Here is a 19,992-nt window from a genome sequence, read left to right as displayed (position 1 = left end):
CAATATTATTGGTGCACTTTTCCTGTGTCATCTTCAATAATATCACCAAATATTATTAGTGCTTGCATTGTGCATTTGTGCTTCAATTCTTTGTTTGTCACAAACTGTGCCCACTAATAAATGGAAGTGTGAAATGTGAAAACCTTATTTAATTTCTTCTTGAGGATGATGATGACAATTGCTACACGGGTGCATAAGATATTTGAACAAAGAGTAATGTTAGATAATTAATTTTTTTTTTAATTATTTTGTTTCACTTACTTTTTTTATTCTAAATAGTAAATTTTTAATTCAAAATCTAAAATTAAATATTTAAACATTAAAGTTAGTTAATATTGATTAACTTTTTTTAAGTAAATATGTGCCTGTATTATTAAGGATTTTGAGTACCTAATTAAAGTAACCTATACTAAAAAGTTTTTTTATTTTATAATATTCTTTATACAATAAATACTTTAAAAATTTAAGGGTGTGTTTAATTTGTATTTGTATTTTTTATTTGTTTTTGTCCTTAAATTTTTGCAAAAAAAAAAAAAGAAGATTATTAGAGGTAGAAACAGAAAATATAATTTTATTATTTTTACTATTTTTTTTCCTTAATAAAATTTCAAAAACAAAAAATAATACTAAAAATAAAAAAAATGAAAAAAATAAACCAAAAGCAACCTAAAATTTTAAGTTTTTCAATATACTTTCTACATTTAATACTTTAACATAGAAGTGCCTATTTATATATATATAATTAGTTTGGATATAGCTAAAAGTTTTGAAAGCACTAAACACATGCATCATGATCTACTTGCTATATAAAAGGACTCCATTCTATGGAGCATAAGCATGCCAAAGACAATAAATTATTTATGTGAAATTGCAAGGGAAACACCTTTAATTTTTGATACTTTGTAAATTTCTCTCAAAGCTTTCAGCTTCCTCCTTTAAAAAAAAAAAAAAAATCGGTACGTTAGTGCTTATTTATACACCCGTCTTTTATAGTAATTAAATTTTTTTATCTTTACAAAATTAGTTTACCGAAATATATACTTTAATTTAAGGTTTAATTACTCTGTTGGTCTCTATAGTTTTGTGAAATTTTCAATTAGGTCCCTATATTTTTTTTTTCTTTTAATTGAGTCCTTGCACCAAATTTTTTTTAATTGGGTCCCTACACTTTTTTTTTCTTTTATTTAAGTCCCTGTACCAATTCTTTTTTTTTAGTTGAGTCCCTATAAAATTAAGCCAATTACTACTAAGAGGGACTTAATTGAAAAAAAAATTAGTGTAGGGATCCAATTAAAAAGAAAAAAAGTATAGGGACCTAATTGAAAATTTCACGAAACTATAGGACCAACAGAGTAATTAAACCTTAATTTAAATTTCTAATAGTGTTTAAAATATATATATATTTTTTTAACTTACAATGACATGCATGTTAGAGTGACTTTTTTTTTTGTTATGCATATATGCAGTACAAATATATATAGAAGATGAGCAAAGATTGGGTTGTTATTGTGTTTGTGATATTTGTTTCAAGTAGTGGAATATTATTCAGCAATAATGTTTGTGCAAAACCACCTCCTAATGTTAACATAGGAGCAATTTTAGCTCTCAACTCAACCATTGGAAAGGTGGCAAAAATTGCTATAGAAGCAGCAGTGAATGATGTAAATTCAGATTCAACCATTCTCAGTGGAACCAAGCTTAACATCTCTATGCAAGACACAAAACTATCAACTGGATTTCTAGGAATCATTGACTGTAAGTGCATTATAAATCTCATACATATTTCTTTGTTTACAAATTTCTTTAGTAAAGAGTAGAATCAGGTGAGGAGCGAATATTTATCAAATTTAGAAAAAATATATATGTACATTGCATGTGATAATATTTTTTAATAGATTTTTTTTACTAAAAAAAATAATTGGTTTAATTATTCGGTTGGTCCTGTAGTTTCGTGAAATTTTCAATTAGGTTCCTATACTTTTTTTCCTTTTAATTGAGTCATTGCACCAAATTTTATTTTTAATTAGGTCCCTATACTTTTTTTCCCTTTTATTTGGGTCCCTGTACTATTTTTTTTTAATTGGGTCCCTATATAATTAAACCAATTATTATTAAGAGGATCTAATTGAAAAAAAAAAATTGGTGCAGGGATCCAATTAAAAGAAAAAAAAGTATAGAGACCTAATTAAAAATTTCGCGAAACTATAAGGACCAACAGAGTAATTAAACTAAAATAATTTATACTTTTTACTGAAATTTCACTTTTCACCGTAGTATTACACTTTTTTTTTTGTCAAAAATAGAAAAGTTTTTAATTCTTGTAAATTTGTCATTTAACTCATTTTTGTTTTGATTATCGTGATTTTTTTTCCGACACGTAAACTTTAACACACATCTAATTAAAAAATCAAATTTTTTAAAGCAAACATCTCAATCACTTTTTTTTTAAAAAAAAAATTATTACTTTTTAGTCATAATTTCTATTGTCATTGGTATTTGGTAGCAATTATTTTAAACCCTAAATTCTAAATCATAAATTTTAAATTTATCTTTAATCCTCTAAAATGTATGTCTATAAAGATTAAAAAAAAGAGTAATTTTAATACTAAAAAGAAAAAAGTTAGTTAATGTTGACTAACATAAAAATTGGTTCTTATACATTTTCTTTATAAAAAACTAAAATAAAAACAATAAAATTTAGGTAAAAACTCACATGCAGTCGACTTCACATGAAGTTAATATCTGAGAGCTGTTAGATGATTTGACTAATTTGACTAAATTTTTACTCAGATATCAACTTCACATGAAGTCGACTTCACCTGAGTTTTCATCTAAAATTTAACTCTTGTACTATTCCTTGCTCATTAATATTAGACCATGTTGATGAAAGTTTTATGTTTTTTTATGGTGGAAACTTAGTTGCAGTCGACTTCACGTGAAGTTGATAGCTGAGAGTCGTTAGATGATTTGACTGGTTTGACTAAATTTTCATCTAACGGTTCTCAGCTATCAACTTCACGTGAAGCCGACTACACCTGAATTTTCACCTTTTTTTTTTTTCATAGCATTGCTATTGATGGAGAAAGACACTGCAGCCATAATTGGTCCACAATACTCAGTAATGGCACATGTAATCTCACACATTGCAAATGAGATGCAAGTTCCTCTCTTATCATTTGCAGCAACAGATCCTACACTCACTTCTCTCCAATTCCCATATTTTGTTAGAACAACACAGAGTGATCTTTATCAAATGTCTGCAGTGGCAGATATTATTGATCAATTCCAATGGAGAGATGTGATTGCAATCTTCATTGATGATGATCATGGAAGAAATGGTGTTGCTGCATTAGGTGATAAGCTTGCCGAAAAACGTTGCAAGATATCACACAAAGCAGCCCTTAAACCTGATGATAGCAATGTCAACAAGGAAGAAATCAACAGTGCATTAGTTAAAATTGCTTTAATGGAATCTAGGGTTATAGTTCTTCACATTTACCCTTCTTTTGGCCTTGAAGTTCTTCACATTGCACAATCATTAGGCATGATGGGAAGTGGTTATGTGTGGATAGTCACTGATTGGCTCACAACTGCTCTTGATTCTGATCCATCATTGGCTACAACTTCAATCATGAATGATATGCAGGGTGTTATCACCTTGAGAATGCACACACCAGATTCAAGAATCAAGAGCAATTTTGAGTCTAGGTGGCCCAAACTAGCTCATCAAAATAATGATGAGGGTCCTTTTGGATTGAACATCTTTGGTTTATATGCTTATGACACTGTTTGGACCTTAGCTTATGCACTTGATGCATTCTTTAGAAGTGGTGGAACTTTGAAATTTTCAAATGATTCAAGTCTAAACACTTTAAGGGGTGATGGTGATACCCTGCATCTTGATACTATGGGAATGTTTCTTAATGGTAGCATGTTGCTTCAGAAGATTCTAGAAGTTAATCGAACCGGTTTAACCGGTCCGATGATGTTTTCTCAAGATGGAAACCTAATGAATCCATCATATGAGATCATTAATGTGATTGGAACTGGGGTTAGGAGGATTGGATTTTGGTCTAATTCTTCTGGTCTTCACACTGGTGAACAAGTTCCAAACCATGGAAATTCAAGTGAATTAGGGCTTTATGGTGTGATATGGCCTGGCCAAACAACACAAACACCTAGAGGTTGGGTTTTTGCCAACAATGGAAAACAATTGAGAATTGGGGTGCCACTTAGGGTTAGCTACCATGAATTTGTGTCAAGAACTGAAGGCACTGATAAGTTTAGTGGTTATTGTATTGATGTGTTCACAGCTGCATTGGAATTGTTGCCTTATCCAGTCCCAAATAAGTTTATTCCATTTGGTGATGGTAAAACCAATCCATTGAATTCACTACTTCTTCAGAGGGTCACACTTGGTGTGAGTATCTATTATTATATCTAACTGAATTTTAGTATGCCTATATTTATAATTATTACGGTCTATAAGGTAGCGTTTGTTTTGGGTACTGAAACAGAGATTGGAAGACTGAGACTTAGTATCATGTTTGTTGATTCAGAGACTGATACTAAAATTTTTGTTTCTGTCTCTAAAATTTCAGTATTTCAGTATTTCCAAAAAGTAGGGATACATAGGACTAAAATTTTTAGAGATAAAAACTGAAACTTTAATAACATTTTATATCTAAAATACCTTCATTTCAATTGATTAATTCCAATTTTATCCTTTATACAAATTAAATTAGGATTTCATTCTTATTTCAATTTCTGTCTCCCACTTTGTACCAAACAGAATACTAAGATTTATTTCAATCTTTGTCTATTAGTTTCTGTCTCTCAGTTTCAGTTTTTTCGTCTCTGTCTCTCCACCAAATACTACCCAATAGTTATAAGATATTGTTAAAATTAAAGTTATATTTTTTTTATATTTCGGTAATATTTTTTTAGTATTATTTTTTAAAACACATTGATAAATAATAAAAAGATTTTATTTTAAATTTAGTAACATTTTTTAAAATACTATAATCATCGTAACATCGTAGCATAAATATACTAAAATGACTCTTATATGCATTAACACATTTTTTTGTACACCTATTTTTAGTAATCACCTATAAAACGATTTTAAATAAAAATAGTTTTTTTTTTTTATAATTGAAAAATGTAAAAGTTGAAATAATTTTAAATTTTTAGTCATTTTATAAAAGAAAATATTGTTTTATTTATTATAGATTCTCATACTATATGATTATTGAAACCCTTGTTATGATATGTGTAGGAGTTTGATGCTGTGGTGGGGGACATTACCATTACCACAAACAGAACTAAGATTGTGGATTTCACACAACCATACATTGAATCCGGTTTAGTTGTTGTGGCACCAATAAGGAAGATGAAATCTAATGCTTGGGCCTTTCTAAGACCATTTACTCCAATGATGTGGCTTGTCACAGGAATGTTTTTCTTGGCTGTTGGGGCTGTTGTTTGGATTTTAGAACGTCGCTTGAATGATGATTTTAGAGGCACTCCTAGGAGACAATTTGTCACCATTATATGGTAATTTAATTATTAATTTATTGTGCCAGAACAAATAAAATTTAATTTTTTTCTAATCTAATAAAATTTGATTTAATGTGCTGAATAATAATAATAATAGTGTAAATTTCAACAAGTTTTTAACTTTTAGATTTATTTCTCTATGCAGGTTTAGCTTCTCAACCTTGTTCTTTGCACATAGTAAGTGGTTAAAATTTTATTTATCTAGTGGTATTGTTGTTCTTCTATATCTTATATTAGTTTAAATAGTATAACTCATTTAATTGGTTACTAGTGTCATAAATGATTTTAGAGTACACCTTTAATTTTATCTATGAATGAAATTATAGAGAACTATTTGAAGATATATATAATTATTTTGTATCTAAGATTTTGAAATAATTAGTTTCATATATAATATAGTATCATAATTTTTATAATAAAAAAAATTTAGAATTTAATTTAGAGTAAATGTCATTTCCGGTCCCTAACCATTTGTTCAATAGACTTTCCATCCCCTAAGAAATCTAAATACTCAAATCGGTCCCTATCTACTTTGATATATGTACGTTCCAGTCCCTATCTACTTTGAGTAAATGCCCTTTTCGGTCCCTAACCAGGGACTAGAACGTACATATATCAAAGTAGATAGAGACCGATTTGGGTGTTTAGATTTCTTAGGAGGTAGGAAGTCCATCGGACAAATGGTTAGGGACCGGAAAGAGCATTTACTCTTTAATTTATTATCTTATAAAATATTTTTTTGAGGAATGTTAGGGGGCTAGCAACTTTTGGGATTTATAGCTATCAAATAGCCATCAATGAGGTTTTTAATGGTGTGAGATTAGTGTGAAATTTCATCCAATGACTCACTCTTCTTTGCTGATTACATGCTGGCCAAAATTTGATAAAGTTGCTGGCCCCTAAACTTTTCCTATTTTTTTAACATAAAATATATAAAAAAATACCGAAATTTTTGTAATTTTATACAAATCAAAAAAATAAAAACTCTTACGATATAATTATTCATGTGTCTTCTTATCGGGTCTAAGTAACAAACATTTCTCATTTCTTTGTAGGAGAGAAAACTGTTAGCACACTTGGGCGATTAGTCTTAATCATATGGCTGTTTGTGGTTTTAATACTGAATTCAAGCTACATTGCAAGCCTAACATCAATCCTCACAGTGGAACAACTCTCTTCCCCAATTAAGGGGATTGAAAGCTTAGCAACAAGCAATGAAAGAATTGGTTACTTGAGAGGATCATTTGCTGAGAATTATCTAACAGATGAACTCAACATACATAGGTCAAGGCTTGTTCCTCTCAATGACCCTTCAGAATATGAGAAGGCATTGAAGGATGGAGCTGCTAATGGTGGTGTTGCTGCAATCATAGATGAACGTGCATACATGGAGTTGTTCCTAGCAACTAGGTGTGAATTTGGGATTGTTGGTCAAGAGTTTACCAAGATGGGATGGGGCTTTGTAAGTATATATTTTGAAATATGCTTCTTTTCTTTTTCTTTTTTTTATTTTAAAAATATATATATTAAAAAAAATCAATTTTAAAGGATGATATTTCACCAAGCACTACTAACACGTTTAGCGGCGGTTTGAAATCATCGCAAAAACGTTCCAAAACCGCCACTATTTGCAGTTGGTGGTGTGATGTATATATATTATATTTTTCCTCATATGTTTGTATTTTAATTTGATGATCACTTACACAAACATAAACATAATATTAATAATTTAATATGTTTGTAGTGCTGATTTTAATTTGTAAGGGAATGTAACTAATTTTTTTTAATCAACAAATAAAGTAAGATTTTTTTTTTAAAAAAAAAAGACTGATTATATATTATTAAATGAAAAAAATTAATTGAGATCTTTTCTTATTCTATATACTACTCTACCATTTCTATTTTTATTTCTGTTGAAATTGAACTATCTAAGAGATCCCTAAATGAATAGTAGAGTGAAACTAATAGCTAAAGTAAATATCATATATTAAAAAATCAAATATAACAAATAGGTATTGACATAATCAGGGGCGGAGCCAGGTGGTAGGAAAGGGGCGATGGCCCCCCTAATTTTAATTTTTTACATATAAATTATATGTAAATTTCAGTTTAGCCCCTCCTTAAAATTTTATTTTAGTTTTAGTTTATTATATAAATACTTTTGGCCCTCCTCTAATATTTTATCTAGCTCCGCCCCTGGACATAATAATCTAAATATTTTAGCGATAATATTAGAGAGATAAAAAATACAGTCAAAACTTATTTTATTTAGTATTAATTAATTATTACAATAATTAATAAATATTAAATAAAGCAAGTTCGTTCTAGCTGTTTTTGGCTAATTTTTTTTGTTACTAAATATTTTTTATATTTTAGATATGGGTTATGTTAGGTAACTAATAACTTTTTTAAACAACATGAACAACCACCAATCAAATCAAAACACACTACACCTCCAAATTACCCACCTAAATTTTAATATTAGAATAACCATCCGCACACCTAGTGAAAATGAATATCCGATATATCCATTGTTTACATTGTTTAGTATTTTCATTGTATACCTATACTTTTCCTTTAGATATTTCTAAAAGAGGCACATTCTTTAAATATTTACAGGCCTTTCCAAGAGACTCTCCCTTAGCAATTGACATGTCAACAGCTATTCTAAAACTATCAGAGAATGGTGATCTTCAAAGGATTCATGACAAATGGCTAACAAGAAGTGCTTGTAGCTCAGAAGGTGCAAAGCAAGGCATAGATAGGCTTGAGACTAAGAGCTTTTGGGGTCTCTTCCTTCTTATTGGCATTGCATGCTTCATTGCTCTCCTTTGCCATGTTATTAGAATGACCTACCGTTTTAATAGGCATTATTCAAACAACACTACTAGTAATGACAACCTTGGAGGCTCTTCTTCTTCTTCTTCTTGTTCTTCTCGTATCAAATCTTTCTTTTCATTTGTCAATGGAAGAGAAGAGGAAGAAGAGATGGAAGATAAAAATGGGAAAAAGAGAAGGCGCAAAGATAATAGAGTGGTTCATGAAGTAGAGGTTTCACCATTGCATGAATCAAACGTTAGCATCCATGTTGAAAATGGTGCCTAATTAAGGCTTACAAGTATATATACAACTATAGTATTATGCAGCATTATTCAACACAGTTTGTATGATTGCAATGTAGATATCAATATTCACATATCAATATATCATACAAAGTTGTTCCATTGAGCATTTCCTTACATACCCTGATATACTATTGTTCTTCCAGAAGGGTTGCATTTCATCTACACACATTTACATTCAAAGTTCACCAAAAAAACAAAGGTTTTCCATTTTTCCTTGCATACAAAGCAAGTCCTATATCTCTAGCAAAATATAACTGCATTTTCTAGTTCACCAAAATGTACAGCCTGCAACATATAGTCTCTCAAAAAAGGTGGAGAAAAGCATTCTTAACAACACTTCATGCTTCTTCAGCTACTTTGGTGCTGGATACTCTGAAATGTCTAGTTCCCCAGGTGTCATCTTTATTGAGGTAATATGATTCGAGACAAACAGAAACCCATGGCGGATGTCTCTTATCACTGGTAGCACCACCTTCAGTTACTCCAAGCAATTTGTTTAGCTTCTTGCTCAAACTATCCGTGTCCGGATAGCCACCAAAAAGAGTCTCCTGCCATGTATCAAGATAACAAAAAAGGGAAAAGGAAAAGGACCAGACACATAAATATGGAAAACAAAATAAGATATTAAAAGTGATAAAGCAAAACTCAAGTTAGAAACAATAACTTTAGCTCATTATCATAAAACAATTAACAAGAAGCCTAAATCTATGAACATTAGATAAAATTTGTGCAAACCCCATCCTTGGCAAAAACATAGGCATGAATTCTAGCTGTTGCATCCTCTAGGGTCAACTGCATTCTGTATATCCCGGCAGGAGAGCGGAGCATTTCAGGTTGGCAAGGCAACGCTGCAACCACTCGAACTACACACTTGAACTTGGCAGTCACCTACAATACATTAATTCAATAAGCAGAAAAGCATCAGTAATCTGTGCATGTATGACGTGTATATGGAGGGAGAGTAACTGAGTTGAAACTAAGAGCATGGTCACAACAACGAAAAGACCATATAACACCTGATTATTCGTGAGGGCTTCCATCAGAGTAACATGCGGCGCACAATGACAATCAACCGTTACAACTGTATTGATCAAGAACGATTGTTATTCCACTTTAAAAAATATATATATAAGATAAAAATTCTCATAATTTCTGCCAATCATAACTTTAATATGAAAAATTATAAGTTAAGGAAATAGACCTTAGTGAGACAAATGAAATACCTGTCACAGTTGAAGGTACAGGGACACACCCCAAATAATTTATTTCAAATCTCCGAGATATCCGCTCGTCAGAGAACCTACTTCAAGGCAAACAAAAAGAATACATAGATAAGCTCAAGTTTGCCAACCATATATATCCAAACCATGTAAATGTTTGAACTAATTTGTCTACCACCTTTTGCGTGTTAAAATGAGATTATCTTCAGCTGGAGTGTATCGAAACTTTGTAAAAGGGGTAAAAAGACCACGCCATAGTCCTGCATGCACTTCAAGGCGCATATTGACCAACTTAATCCATTTAAGTTTAACATTGTCTAGAAGGTGAAAATGACTCTTGTCAATGCTTCCATCAAAGGTTATCCTCAATATGGACCCAACAGTAGGGAAAGTACAATATAGATCTCTTGGCAAGGCCAATGATTCCAATTGTAAAGGAAGTGGACAATTCATTTCATCTTCTAGCCTGCAATTCATAAATGGCGACAACAAAATTTCTTTAACACACCAACATAGTAACATAAAACATTTTTTACAATCATATAAACTAGTCGAAAAATCACCTCTAGCGCAATGGATATATACAATTGAAAACTAAGCCCTTACTAGCAAAGGATCAATATATGTTCTCTATCATTATAAGTACAAATGGCAGAGATGTTCAAATAAAAGCAAGCTTGTATTTCAACTCACTTTGAACGTATGGTGTTTGGTGGGGCATTAGTACCATCCCAGACATAGATAAACCATTCATCTTTGGCAACCTCACCGAAATGAAGTATCTTAAGATACAACGAAAAGCATGAAGTAGAATTAGTGCTTTTGAGTAGAAACAATAAAAAGTACGGGTATAGAAATCTCTCGTGCAACATAGTGACTAAAATCCAACCCAACTACCTTGCATGCCAAATTCACGTGATCCCCTTCCTTGATTTCTTTAAACAAACGAAATTCGTGTCTGCCTACACAGCATATCAAAAACCTTGAATTCACACATCAAAATTTAGCAAAGTATAAAGCTAGATTATGAAGTCATGAATAAAACTTAATGGATGTATGCAAGTCTGTACTGAGTAATACAGGATGCAACACCAAAGTACCATCATTTGGCTGAAAGTTGACCCGCCATTTTCTAAGTTCGTGTATGCATATTCCGTCCGCATTTGTACGCTGATACTTAGAAGAAACTTGATAAGGAACAAGATCATCACTATCTTTCCCTTGATATAAGGCAAAAGAGGAAAATGCTTTACTGTAAACGAGATTATATTCCCCATCAAACGTTCTTACCTACAAAAGATAAAACAGTGAATATTTAAAGAATACAAGATGTAATTTTGTCTATACAAAAGAAATTTCACTTCTATTCAATAAGAGTAGCAATTAGCAAATGAACATACAGTTTATGTCAATGTAATTTCAACTTTACAACACAAGGTCACTAATCAATATCTATGTAAACTCGTGAAATACATTAACTTCAACATGTGAATGCAAGAGGTTAATATGAAAGCATACCGAAACATTACAAAGGTGAATCACATCTCCGGCTTCAGCAACATGGGGAAGCTTATCAGCAGTCAGAGCAAAAAGATTAACAGCCATACCGGTTTCATGATGTGATTGATCAACTATTCTTAAGACACAGCAGTAATCTGCAGAAATTTGTTATGAACACCATGAGCAGCAGCATTCGCAGATTATATATTTCAAGGTCATCAAAGTTGGTCAAACTCAAACATTTCACACACACACACAAGTGAAACCAGCTCAAAAAACACCTTCAGAGAAACACTCATCAAGCTACTACCAGTGGAAGCACATGGCAGCTGTAAGCCCGGCCTTTTTATCATCATCGCCGGTTCTCAAGTTAAATGTTTCTTTTTTATAAAATAAAAGTAAAGAATAGAAGAAACCCATGAATTTGAAAGAGGAAAGATGCAAACTTTGCAACGAGAAATGAAGATACATACCAGTGCCTCTCGTAGTCTTAGGGAAGGAGTATTCGAGGATAACCGCCACAACAGACACTCTCTGGCTGAGTAATGAAAGAACATCTTTTATCGGAACACGCTTGATTCCGCTTCTGGAAGCCATTTCTCTCTCACATATTCAGTTAGGGTTTTGCGTCAAAGCAATGGAACTTACAAAGTGGAGGGAGACGACACTCAAAGTTTCAAGCTTTTTTGGATGAATCGGAAGAGACTGAGTAGTCAGTAGTCACATTAGTATAGTAATTTTTTTTTTGAAAAAATGACAACTAAAATATAAATATTTGTATTATGTTGAATATTTTAATTAAATATATCAACAAAATTCAATTATCATCTTTCCCTAAGGAGATTTGAATATATAAATAGTAACAAAAATAAACAAATAAATAAGGCAATATTCATACTGCTTAGCATATATTATTTGTGTGGTACAATACAAAACATATATTAATAAAATTTGATAAGATTTTGAAAAAAAAAAAAGGTTAATAACAATTGGCGAATAATTGACAAAAGAAGATACTATTTTATTTTAAGTATATATTCATTTTAGTCTTTAACTAAAATTAATTATTCGATTGGTTTTTAACAATTAATTTCGTCAGTCACTTAGGTCTTTGGCTCCGTCAACTTTAACGGAAGACAAAATGATCCCTGACAACTCTAACATGGGACAAAATAATCTCTGACAACTCTAACAAGGGACAAAATGATTCATGATCCCTTTATTCGAAAACGACACTATTCTTTCCCAATTTTTATCATATCTCGATAACCCTAACATTCATACTCTTCTTCTTCACCTTCGCAGTCTTCTTTTACATCTTTTTCTTCCTCCTCTTTAGTTCCAAGATTAAGCCATGGTGTCATTGGTGTTAAACCCCAAAGTAGTTTCTGAGATTCATGATTTGCACCAATTTAATCCTGACTTACCAATTGCATCATTTATGTTCCCGATTTTGCTAACAATAAAAATGCAGCTGCAAGTCCTGGAATAAAATCATTTCCAATTTGAATGTGAAACTACTCCCCCTTTCAAAATGTGTAGCGCGCTCTCTTTTATTTACTCTTCTTGTTAACAATAAAAATGCAGCTGCAAGTCCTGGAATAAAATCATTTCCAATTTGAATTTGAATCAAAATCCCGCCCATTGCTTCTTTATTTGAGAACTGGCAGGTGTCTAACTTTAAGAGCAAATACTTGTCAATTACACACAGCTCCACGTGTCGAGCATAGAACGCTCTACTTGTTGCTCACAGACCACTCTACTACTCTCCTATTATATATTAATAGATAATAGATTTGAATTTGAAACTACTCCCCTTTCAAAACTTGCAGCGCGCTCTCTTTTATCTTCTCTTCTTGTTAACAATAAAAATGCAGTTGCAAGTCCTGAAATAAAATCATTTTTAATTTGAATTTGAATCAAAATATCGCCCAATTGCTTCTTTATTTGAGAACTGCCAGGTGTCCAACTTTAAGAGCAAATACTTGTCAATCACACACAGCTCCACGTGTCGGGCATAGAACGCTCCATTTGTCGCTCACAGACCACTCTACTACTCTCCTATTATATATTAATATTTTTGAATTTGAAACTACTCCCCCTTTCAAAACTTGCAGTGCACTCTTTTTTATCTTCTCTTTTTATTAACAATAAAAATGCAGCTGCAAGTCTTGGAATAAAATCATTTTCAATTTGAATTTGAATTAAAATCTCGCCGAATTGCTTCTTTATTTGAGAACTGCTAGGTGTCCAACTTTAAGGGCAAATACTTGTCAATCACACACAGTTCTACGTATCAGACATAAAACACTCCACTTGTCGCTCATAGACCACTCTACTACTCTCCTATTATATATTAGTAGATTTGTTTTAGATGTGAGCTGTGATTATTGACTTTAGCAAATTCATTTCGTTAAAAGCATAATAATAGCTAAAAGGTTGTTGAAGGGTTAAATGATTTAGTGTTTATTATTTCTCTATTTTTTAATGAAAGTATAGCTTATGACTATTTAATGTTGATTAAGATACAATTTTCAGACACAAACTTGACTACTAAGGTTAATTAAGTACGTACATGAATTTAAATGTGGTTTAAAAAGAAGTAATTAAATATTATTTTAATGAAGCATCAGTATTTTTTTTATATTTCAATATAGAATTATATACAAATTATCAAATAAATATTTTGTAAAATATTTTTAATATAAAACAATTTAAATTTAACATTAATTTATATATTATCTAATTAATCTATAAATAATATAACGCTTATTAAAATCCACCATATAGTATAATTAATTATCTAATCAATTAATTTACATATTATTTAATCAATCTATAAATAATATTTTACAATTTGACTAATCTTTACTTTAAGAGACTTCTCAAAACATCTACAGCTTGACACACACGATAACTTGATTTAATTATAATTACTAACATACAAGCATAAATTTAACCTAAAAGGAACAATAAGTGAAGCACTTTAGTTTACATAGATGCCAGAGCAAATGCACAATGGCTCAGTCTCTACTCTCAAGCTGGCGATTTGTATTCAATATATTAATGAATTGGGCTGGAAATGAACCCCTGTATGCCTCAGAGACAGCACTTGCAGTTTCTGATAGATCCCTATTCATCTCTGAAATTTTAGAGTCCACGTATTCTTTATACTTTGAGACTGAATCAACCAACTTCAGGAGCTCACGAGCACGCATTTGTATTTTTTGTTCACTTTGCTTAATTGCTTCCTGCAAATTCAATTGGGTAGCCTGAAAAAGAAACCAGTACCAATGCAATCATGTTACACAAGAACTACGCCAGAAACATAGCTTATCTCTCAAGATTGATTGAGTCCTAAATACAATGAAGAGAATGACGCCTGAGACATGTTCAAGTCTTCACAAATTCAATTAGGTAGCGTTTGGAAACAAGGACTGAGATTGGGACTAAAATGTCAGTTCTGGAACACAAAATTTCAGTCCCTTTAATACATCTAGAAAGTGGGACATAGGAAACTGAAATTTTTTTAGATTAGAGATTGAAATTTTAATAATATTTATTTTTAAAATAACCTTCATTCAACTTTTTAAATTCCAAATCTAACCCCACTTTTCCTTTTCTAACAAGACATTGAGACATAACTCAATCTTGCACATTTTATACTAAATACAATTCAAAGACTGAATTTAGTCGCAATCTCCCAATCTCTGTCTCTCGATCTCCGTCTCAATCTCTCTTCCAAACGTAGCTTACTTACTAAAGAATTAACAAACATGGAATTACCTTTAGAACCTCAGCTGCCTCTCTTTCCATAATGTCCAGGTCATGACTTGCTACGTGGACATCCTCCAACATTTGCTTTGCTTCAGCTGAACATCTATTTACATAATCTTGTGTTTCATTCTTTATCATTTTTAGTTCAGCTTCTATCTGGTGGATAATGTAACACACAGCAGAAGAACAAAAGTCAGGCAACGATTTTCACAGGGTAGATGATTTCTGCTTCCAATACGCATCTAAATGATTCTGACAAAGTGCAAAAAGATTGCAAGAAAATATAGAGAAACTAAATCAACAGTAGATGCAAAGCATAAATTTAGTTTGTGACTAATACACTGAAGTTAAGAGTAAATATGGCAGCTAAAAGATGGATTAAAAAAAAAAACAAATATTTTGAACAGCTGAATCATCATCTGCAATTACTGCAGACATGATTATAATGCAAGTACGATTGATTGATGTCATTCCACCTGGAGAAAATCCAAAGAAACCTGGAAGTCCCCATAATGTTCGGCTATATTCAATTGCTTCGATGAGGTATGGAGACAATTTTGATGGCAAAACCGCCAGCTTGTGTGTGCGCCGTGCTGTTTATTATGATCCTGACACTGCAAAGGAAGATCCTTCTAAGCAAGGTGTTTGCAGCAACTTTTTGTGCAACTCCAAGCCTGGAGACAAAATTAAGATCACAGGGCCCTCTGGGAAGATCATTCTTTTGCCTGAGGATGATCCAAATGCGACACACATAATGATTGCCAACGGCACTGGTGTTGTTCCATTTAGGGGCTATCTACGTCGAATGTTTATGGAGTCAGTTCCTAAATTTAAGTTTGGTGGACTAGCCTGGCTCTTCCTCGGTGTTGCCAATACCGATAGTATTCTGTATGATGACGAATTCACCAAATACCTTAAGGACTATCCAGACAACTTCCGCTATGACAAGGCTCTCAACAGGGAGCAGAAGAACAGGAGCGGAGGCAAGATGTATGTTCAGGATAAGATCGAGGAATATAGTGATGAGATCTTCAAACTTCTCGACAACGGGGCTCACATTTATTTCTGTGGTCTAAAGGGGATGATGCCTGGAATCCAAGATACACTGAAGAAGGTTGCAGAGCAAAGAGGAGAAAATTGGGAAGAAAAGCTTTCACAACTTAAGAAGAACAAAACAATGGAATGTTGAAGTCTACTGATAATTCTGCATTGCAGAATAAACACATGCTTGCATTTATTTACCTTAAGTCTGAGTTAGGTGTTTTAATTAAGGGTTGTTTTTGTTTTAATTAATAATATTCATTAGACAGCTTGAGTAAGCTGTACATTGTTTCCTTGATGAATACAAAATTGAAGAACCAAGTAAAGGTGGTGGTAGAGACATATTTTGACCATTTTGCAATAAAGATGCATTATAGTTAATTAATATGATGTTCAAGCATATTAAAAAAAAAAACAGAAAAACAACAAAACCATAAAGACAACTCAAGTATGATAAGTCATTGCTGTAGAAACATAGGTAAAATGTATAAGCTACAGTAAAGACCCTGGACCAACTCCTACATTCCAAAAGCAGTGTAGCATGCTGCCACCATCACTTAAATTAATTTACACCCATTCAATATTGCATTTTGTTAATAGTAAAACTTTCCAGTAGAAGAACATCAAGTTCACAATTATCTTGGCTAATCTACGCAGATGAAAATCAAAATCTCCCTCTAGAAGGTTGAAACTTAAAGTGACAGCATAGTAGACACTGGTATCTGTGACAGGCTAAAAGTATAGAATCAACATTAATAACATTCTGAGCATGATGATGCACTTACTTTATCAATCTGTGACTGCACTGTTGCAACATTATTTCTTTTTTCCTCAAGCCTAGAAGCATTTTCATTGGACATTTGCTGATAGGAAATTAACTCTTCCCATCTCCCCATAGAAATCTTCTTAATGTCCTCAGTGTACGAGTTAAGTGCAGGCTTCAGACTCAATTTATGGTCAAAACCCATAATCTCAGCAGGCGTAGTTCCCTTGGCATTCAACTGATACTGAATATCATCACTGATCTTCAACCTAGAAACACCAGCAAGAAGGATTAGATGCGCAGACTTGACTGTAAAGATAGACAACAAACACACCATCTATCTGATACAAACAAGATCAATAGAATTTGCTTCATTTTAACTAAACAGTCAATAATCTATGGATATGATTAATGGAGCACAATTCAACCTCCTCAGCTCTTGGTTGCAATCCAAAGCAAGCACCTCAAGGTCCTTGAACTTGTGAGAAAGACTATTCTCCAGTTCCCGGGACTTGTCCTCCCAAACATTCCTGGCAAGCTCGCCCTCCTCGATCCCCCTCTCCAAAGCCTGCAACTCCCTCTTCATCCTCTCCACATCCCTCGCATTCACAGGCTGCGCCTCCACCGTCCTCCTCAGCTCCTTGTTCTCCTCGCAAACCCTATGGTTCTCCCGCTCCTTTGCCTCCAGAACCTTCTCCTTTTCTGCTAGCACCTTCACCATCTCCTCAATCATCCTCCCAACATCCTCAATCAGAAGACTAAACTTCTTCACATCCTCCTCTAGCATGCCCTTGTAATAAAAACAAATAACAATTGAGGAATCAAACCAAACTGAATTCAAAATAGATGAAGTCAAAGTCATCTAACTACCTTAGTCTTCTCCAACTCGTCCTTCTTTACGGGATGCAACCTCAGCTTCTCCAAGTCGTCCCTCAAACTCTTGAGCTCATTGTTGGCAGCCTCGAGCTTCTCCTCGGCGAGGACCTTCTGGTGGTTGAGCTTGTCCATGATGTCGAGTTCGAGTTCTTCAACCACATCATCATGGCCGTTAATGTAGTTAAGATAGGAATTGAGGGTGTACTGGTGGACAAGGTTGACCTGGACGAGGGACAAGACTGTATTGGAGGTGGATTCGGAGATGTGAAAGCCGAAGGAGGCGATCTGAATGAGCCAGTGAATGAGTGCGAGCAAGTGATGCCAATGGTGAGGGTCGGGGGATTTGAGGGTGGATTTGTGGATCGTGAAAGGGTAATTGAGGCGCTTCAGGAGAGGAGGAAGATCCTCTTCGAGCTTCGACACAGGGTACTCGATCTCTCTCAGAAGCAATTTTAGGGTATCGAGGATGTCGTTGGAAGGTGGGGTTCCGCTGGATTTGAAGATGATGAGACAGTTCCGCGTCTTCAGAAACTTGTTGAGGGCGGAAATCACCGATTTCTGCAAGCGGCGCTCCTTGTAGTCCTCGATCTTCGTGCACCCCGCGCCGCCGGAGGAAGAACGGCGGCTGCTCGCCAAACTGGCGTTGGAGTCACGGGGGAACTGATGGCGCTGATGGGAATCCGGCGGAATGAATGAGTCCCTGGGTTGTCGGCGGTGTCCGGCGCCGAATCTCATATCTGCTGTTAACCGTGATTCGAATTGGAGTACAGTTCAATTTTGAAAAGAAATCAGTTACTTTTCTCAAATTTCTGGTGGAGTTCCCGCTCAAAGTGGCCCTCATATTATGTTTCCTGGAGAGGAAGGTGTACATGGGCCACTCAGAGTTTTTTTTTTTTTTTTACCAAAGATAGGAGACTCTAACCCGCAACCTCTTAATTGAGTATGGAGAGACTATGCCATTTGAGTTATTACTCATTGGCGGCCACTCAGTTTATTTCAAAATGAAAAAAAAAATTTCAAAACTCTAATACCATATTATAAACTGATTATTTTAAAAATTTGACATTTTTAATTATGACATAAATATAATAAAAATTATCTTTTATTAATTTAAAATATCATCAATTTCAAACACACTGATTTCTTTTATTAGATAACTATTAAGATTATTAAAATATTTTTATACAAAGATATAGTTGAAATATGGTTAAATTGTTTAACTTCTTTAACTAAATCTCCGAATATAATATGTAATAATATTTTAGCTATTATTTTTATAACATTATTTTAATCATCTTTTTGTGACAGTGTGAGTTATCACTTTAGTTATTTTTATATAATTTTTGTTGGATATACAACAATTCATATAATTATAATCTATCTAGTAGTTTAAATTTTTTATATAAATAATTTTATAAAAATATTAAAAATATAATTATTCATGTATAATATGTCTTATTAACTTAGATTTTTATAATTAATAAAACATTGAGAATGATTTGATGAATGACGTAGGGCTTTCCAAGGGACTCTCCCTTAGCAATTGACGTGTCAACAGTTATTCTAAAACTATCAGAGAATGGTGATCTTCAAAGGATTCATGACAAATGGCTAACAAAAAGTGCTTAGCTTGTAGCTCGGAAGATGCAAAGCAAGGCATAGATAGGCTTGAGACTAAGAGCTTTTGGGATCTCTCCTTCTTATTGGCATTGCATGTTTCATTGCTCTCTTTTGCTATCTTACTACAATGACCTACCGTTTTAGGAGGCACTACTCCAATAGTACCAACCTTGAAGTCTCACCATCATCATCATCATCATCATCATCATCATCATCATCATGCTCTCTTCTTGTCTTAAATCATTCTTTTCATTTGTCAACGAGAGAGAAGATTATTACTGCCCAAAGTAAGAAAAGACAAAAGGAAAAAGTGCTCTTTTAAAATGGTAGTAGTGTGCATGTTGGAAATGACAACATCATCACCACTAGTAATTGTTAAAGCATATGCATGCACTTTTCTGAATTAAATGTATGTGTAATATACAATAAGAAAAGTGTTAGGAGATCAATAAATTTTGTGATTTATAATCACCAATTAGTTATTATTGATATTTTTAATGGTGTAAAATTT

General features: G+C 32.9%; 3 protein-coding genes, 1 non-coding gene and 1 pseudogene across 4 annotated transcripts; 2 read left to right on the top strand and 3 right to left on the bottom strand.

The window, feature by feature from the left end:
• The first annotated feature begins 833 nt into the window (after positions 1–833).
• On the top strand, positions 834–8,734 carry LOC107622669 (glutamate receptor 3.6-like). The gene is made up of 7 exons (XM_088502675.1): positions 834–964; positions 1,467–1,755; positions 3,066–4,420; positions 5,279–5,556; positions 5,705–5,736; positions 6,615–7,021; positions 8,179–8,734. Exons 2-7 carry the CDS (start codon positions 1,485–1,487, stop codon positions 8,662–8,664), a joined length of 2,829 nt encoding a protein of 942 aa, XP_088358801.1. The 5' UTR covers positions 834–964; positions 1,467–1,484; the 3' UTR covers positions 8,665–8,734.
• On the bottom strand, positions 8,727–12,128 carry LOC107619871 (protection of telomeres protein 1b). The gene is made up of 10 exons (XM_088502676.1): positions 11,878–12,128; positions 11,423–11,559; positions 11,005–11,194; positions 10,802–10,866; positions 10,598–10,686; positions 10,083–10,370; positions 9,908–9,984; positions 9,701–9,765; positions 9,420–9,572; positions 8,727–9,232 (listed from the first exon to the last, which is right to left on the bottom strand). The coding sequence occupies exons 1-10, from the start codon at positions 11,999–12,001 to the stop codon at positions 9,023–9,025; spliced, it is 1,398 nt and encodes a 465-aa protein (XP_088358802.1). The 5' UTR covers positions 12,002–12,128; the 3' UTR covers positions 8,727–9,022.
• LOC148578909 (small nucleolar RNA snoR113) lies at positions 11,670–11,765 on the bottom strand. The gene has a single exon (XR_015899267.1). It is a non-coding gene; the product is annotated as a small nucleolar RNA snoR113 (small nucleolar RNA).
• A 2,177-nt stretch (positions 12,129–14,305) lies between the features above and the next one.
• LOC107622670 (kinetochore protein NDC80 homolog) lies at positions 14,306–18,744 on the bottom strand. Its single transcript, XM_016324653.3, has 5 exons — positions 17,856–18,744; positions 17,414–17,775; positions 17,008–17,254; positions 15,191–15,337; positions 14,306–14,676 (listed from the first exon to the last, which is right to left on the bottom strand). Exons 1-5 carry the CDS (start codon positions 18,594–18,596, stop codon positions 14,428–14,430), a joined length of 1,746 nt encoding a protein of 581 aa, XP_016180139.1. The 5' UTR covers positions 18,597–18,744; the 3' UTR covers positions 14,306–14,427.
• On the top strand, positions 15,650–16,380 carry LOC107622671 (ferredoxin--NADP reductase, root isozyme, chloroplastic pseudogene; annotated as a pseudogene).
• Positions 18,745–19,992: the final 1,248 nt, after the last annotated feature.

This window comes from Arachis ipaensis, chromosome B10, assembly GCF_059453495.1.
Source record: "Arachis ipaensis isolate K30076 ecotype BB chromosome B10, ASM5945349v1, whole genome shotgun sequence".
Classification (NCBI taxonomy): Eukaryota; Viridiplantae; Streptophyta; class Magnoliopsida; order Fabales; family Fabaceae; genus Arachis; species Arachis ipaensis.
Note: the sequence above shows the minus strand (reverse complement) of the source record. Positions and strands in the feature narration are given on the sequence as shown.

Bases quoted from the DNA above. Each gene is read 5' to 3' on its own strand.
- LOC107622669 (XM_088502675.1), top strand. From the start codon at position 1,485: ATGAGCAAAGATTGGGTTGTTATTGTGTTTGTGATATTTGTTTCAAGT. The intron at 1,756-3,065 runs GTAAGTGCATTA...TTTTTTTCATAG, and splicing joins ATTTCTAGGAATCATTGACT to CATTGCTATTGATGGAGAAA. The intron at 5,737-6,614 runs GTAAGTGGTTAA...ATTTCTTTGTAG, and splicing joins AACCTTGTTCTTTGCACATA to GAGAGAAAACTGTTAGCACA.
- LOC107619871 (XM_088502676.1), bottom strand. From the start codon at position 12,001: ATGGCTTCCAGAAGCGGAATCAAGCGTGTTCCGATAAAAGATGTTCTT. The intron at 10,867-11,004 runs GTACTTTGGTGT...TATGCTGTGTAG, and splicing joins CAACTTTCAGCCAAATGATG to GCAGACACGAATTTCGTTTG. The intron at 9,985-10,082 runs GTGGTAGACAAA...GCCTTGAAGTAG, and splicing joins CTCATTTTAACACGCAAAAG to GTTCTCTGACGAGCGGATAT.
- LOC107622670 (XM_016324653.3), bottom strand. From the start codon at position 18,596: ATGAGATTCGGCGCCGGACACCGCCGACAACCCAGGGACTCATTCATT. The intron at 15,338-17,007 runs GTAAGTGCATCA...ATTATCCACCAG, and splicing joins TGCAGTCACAGATTGATAAA to ATAGAAGCTGAACTAAAAAT. The intron at 14,677-15,190 runs GTAATTCCATGT...TTTCTTTTTCAG, and splicing joins AGGCAGCTGAGGTTCTAAAG to GCTACCCAATTGAATTTGCA.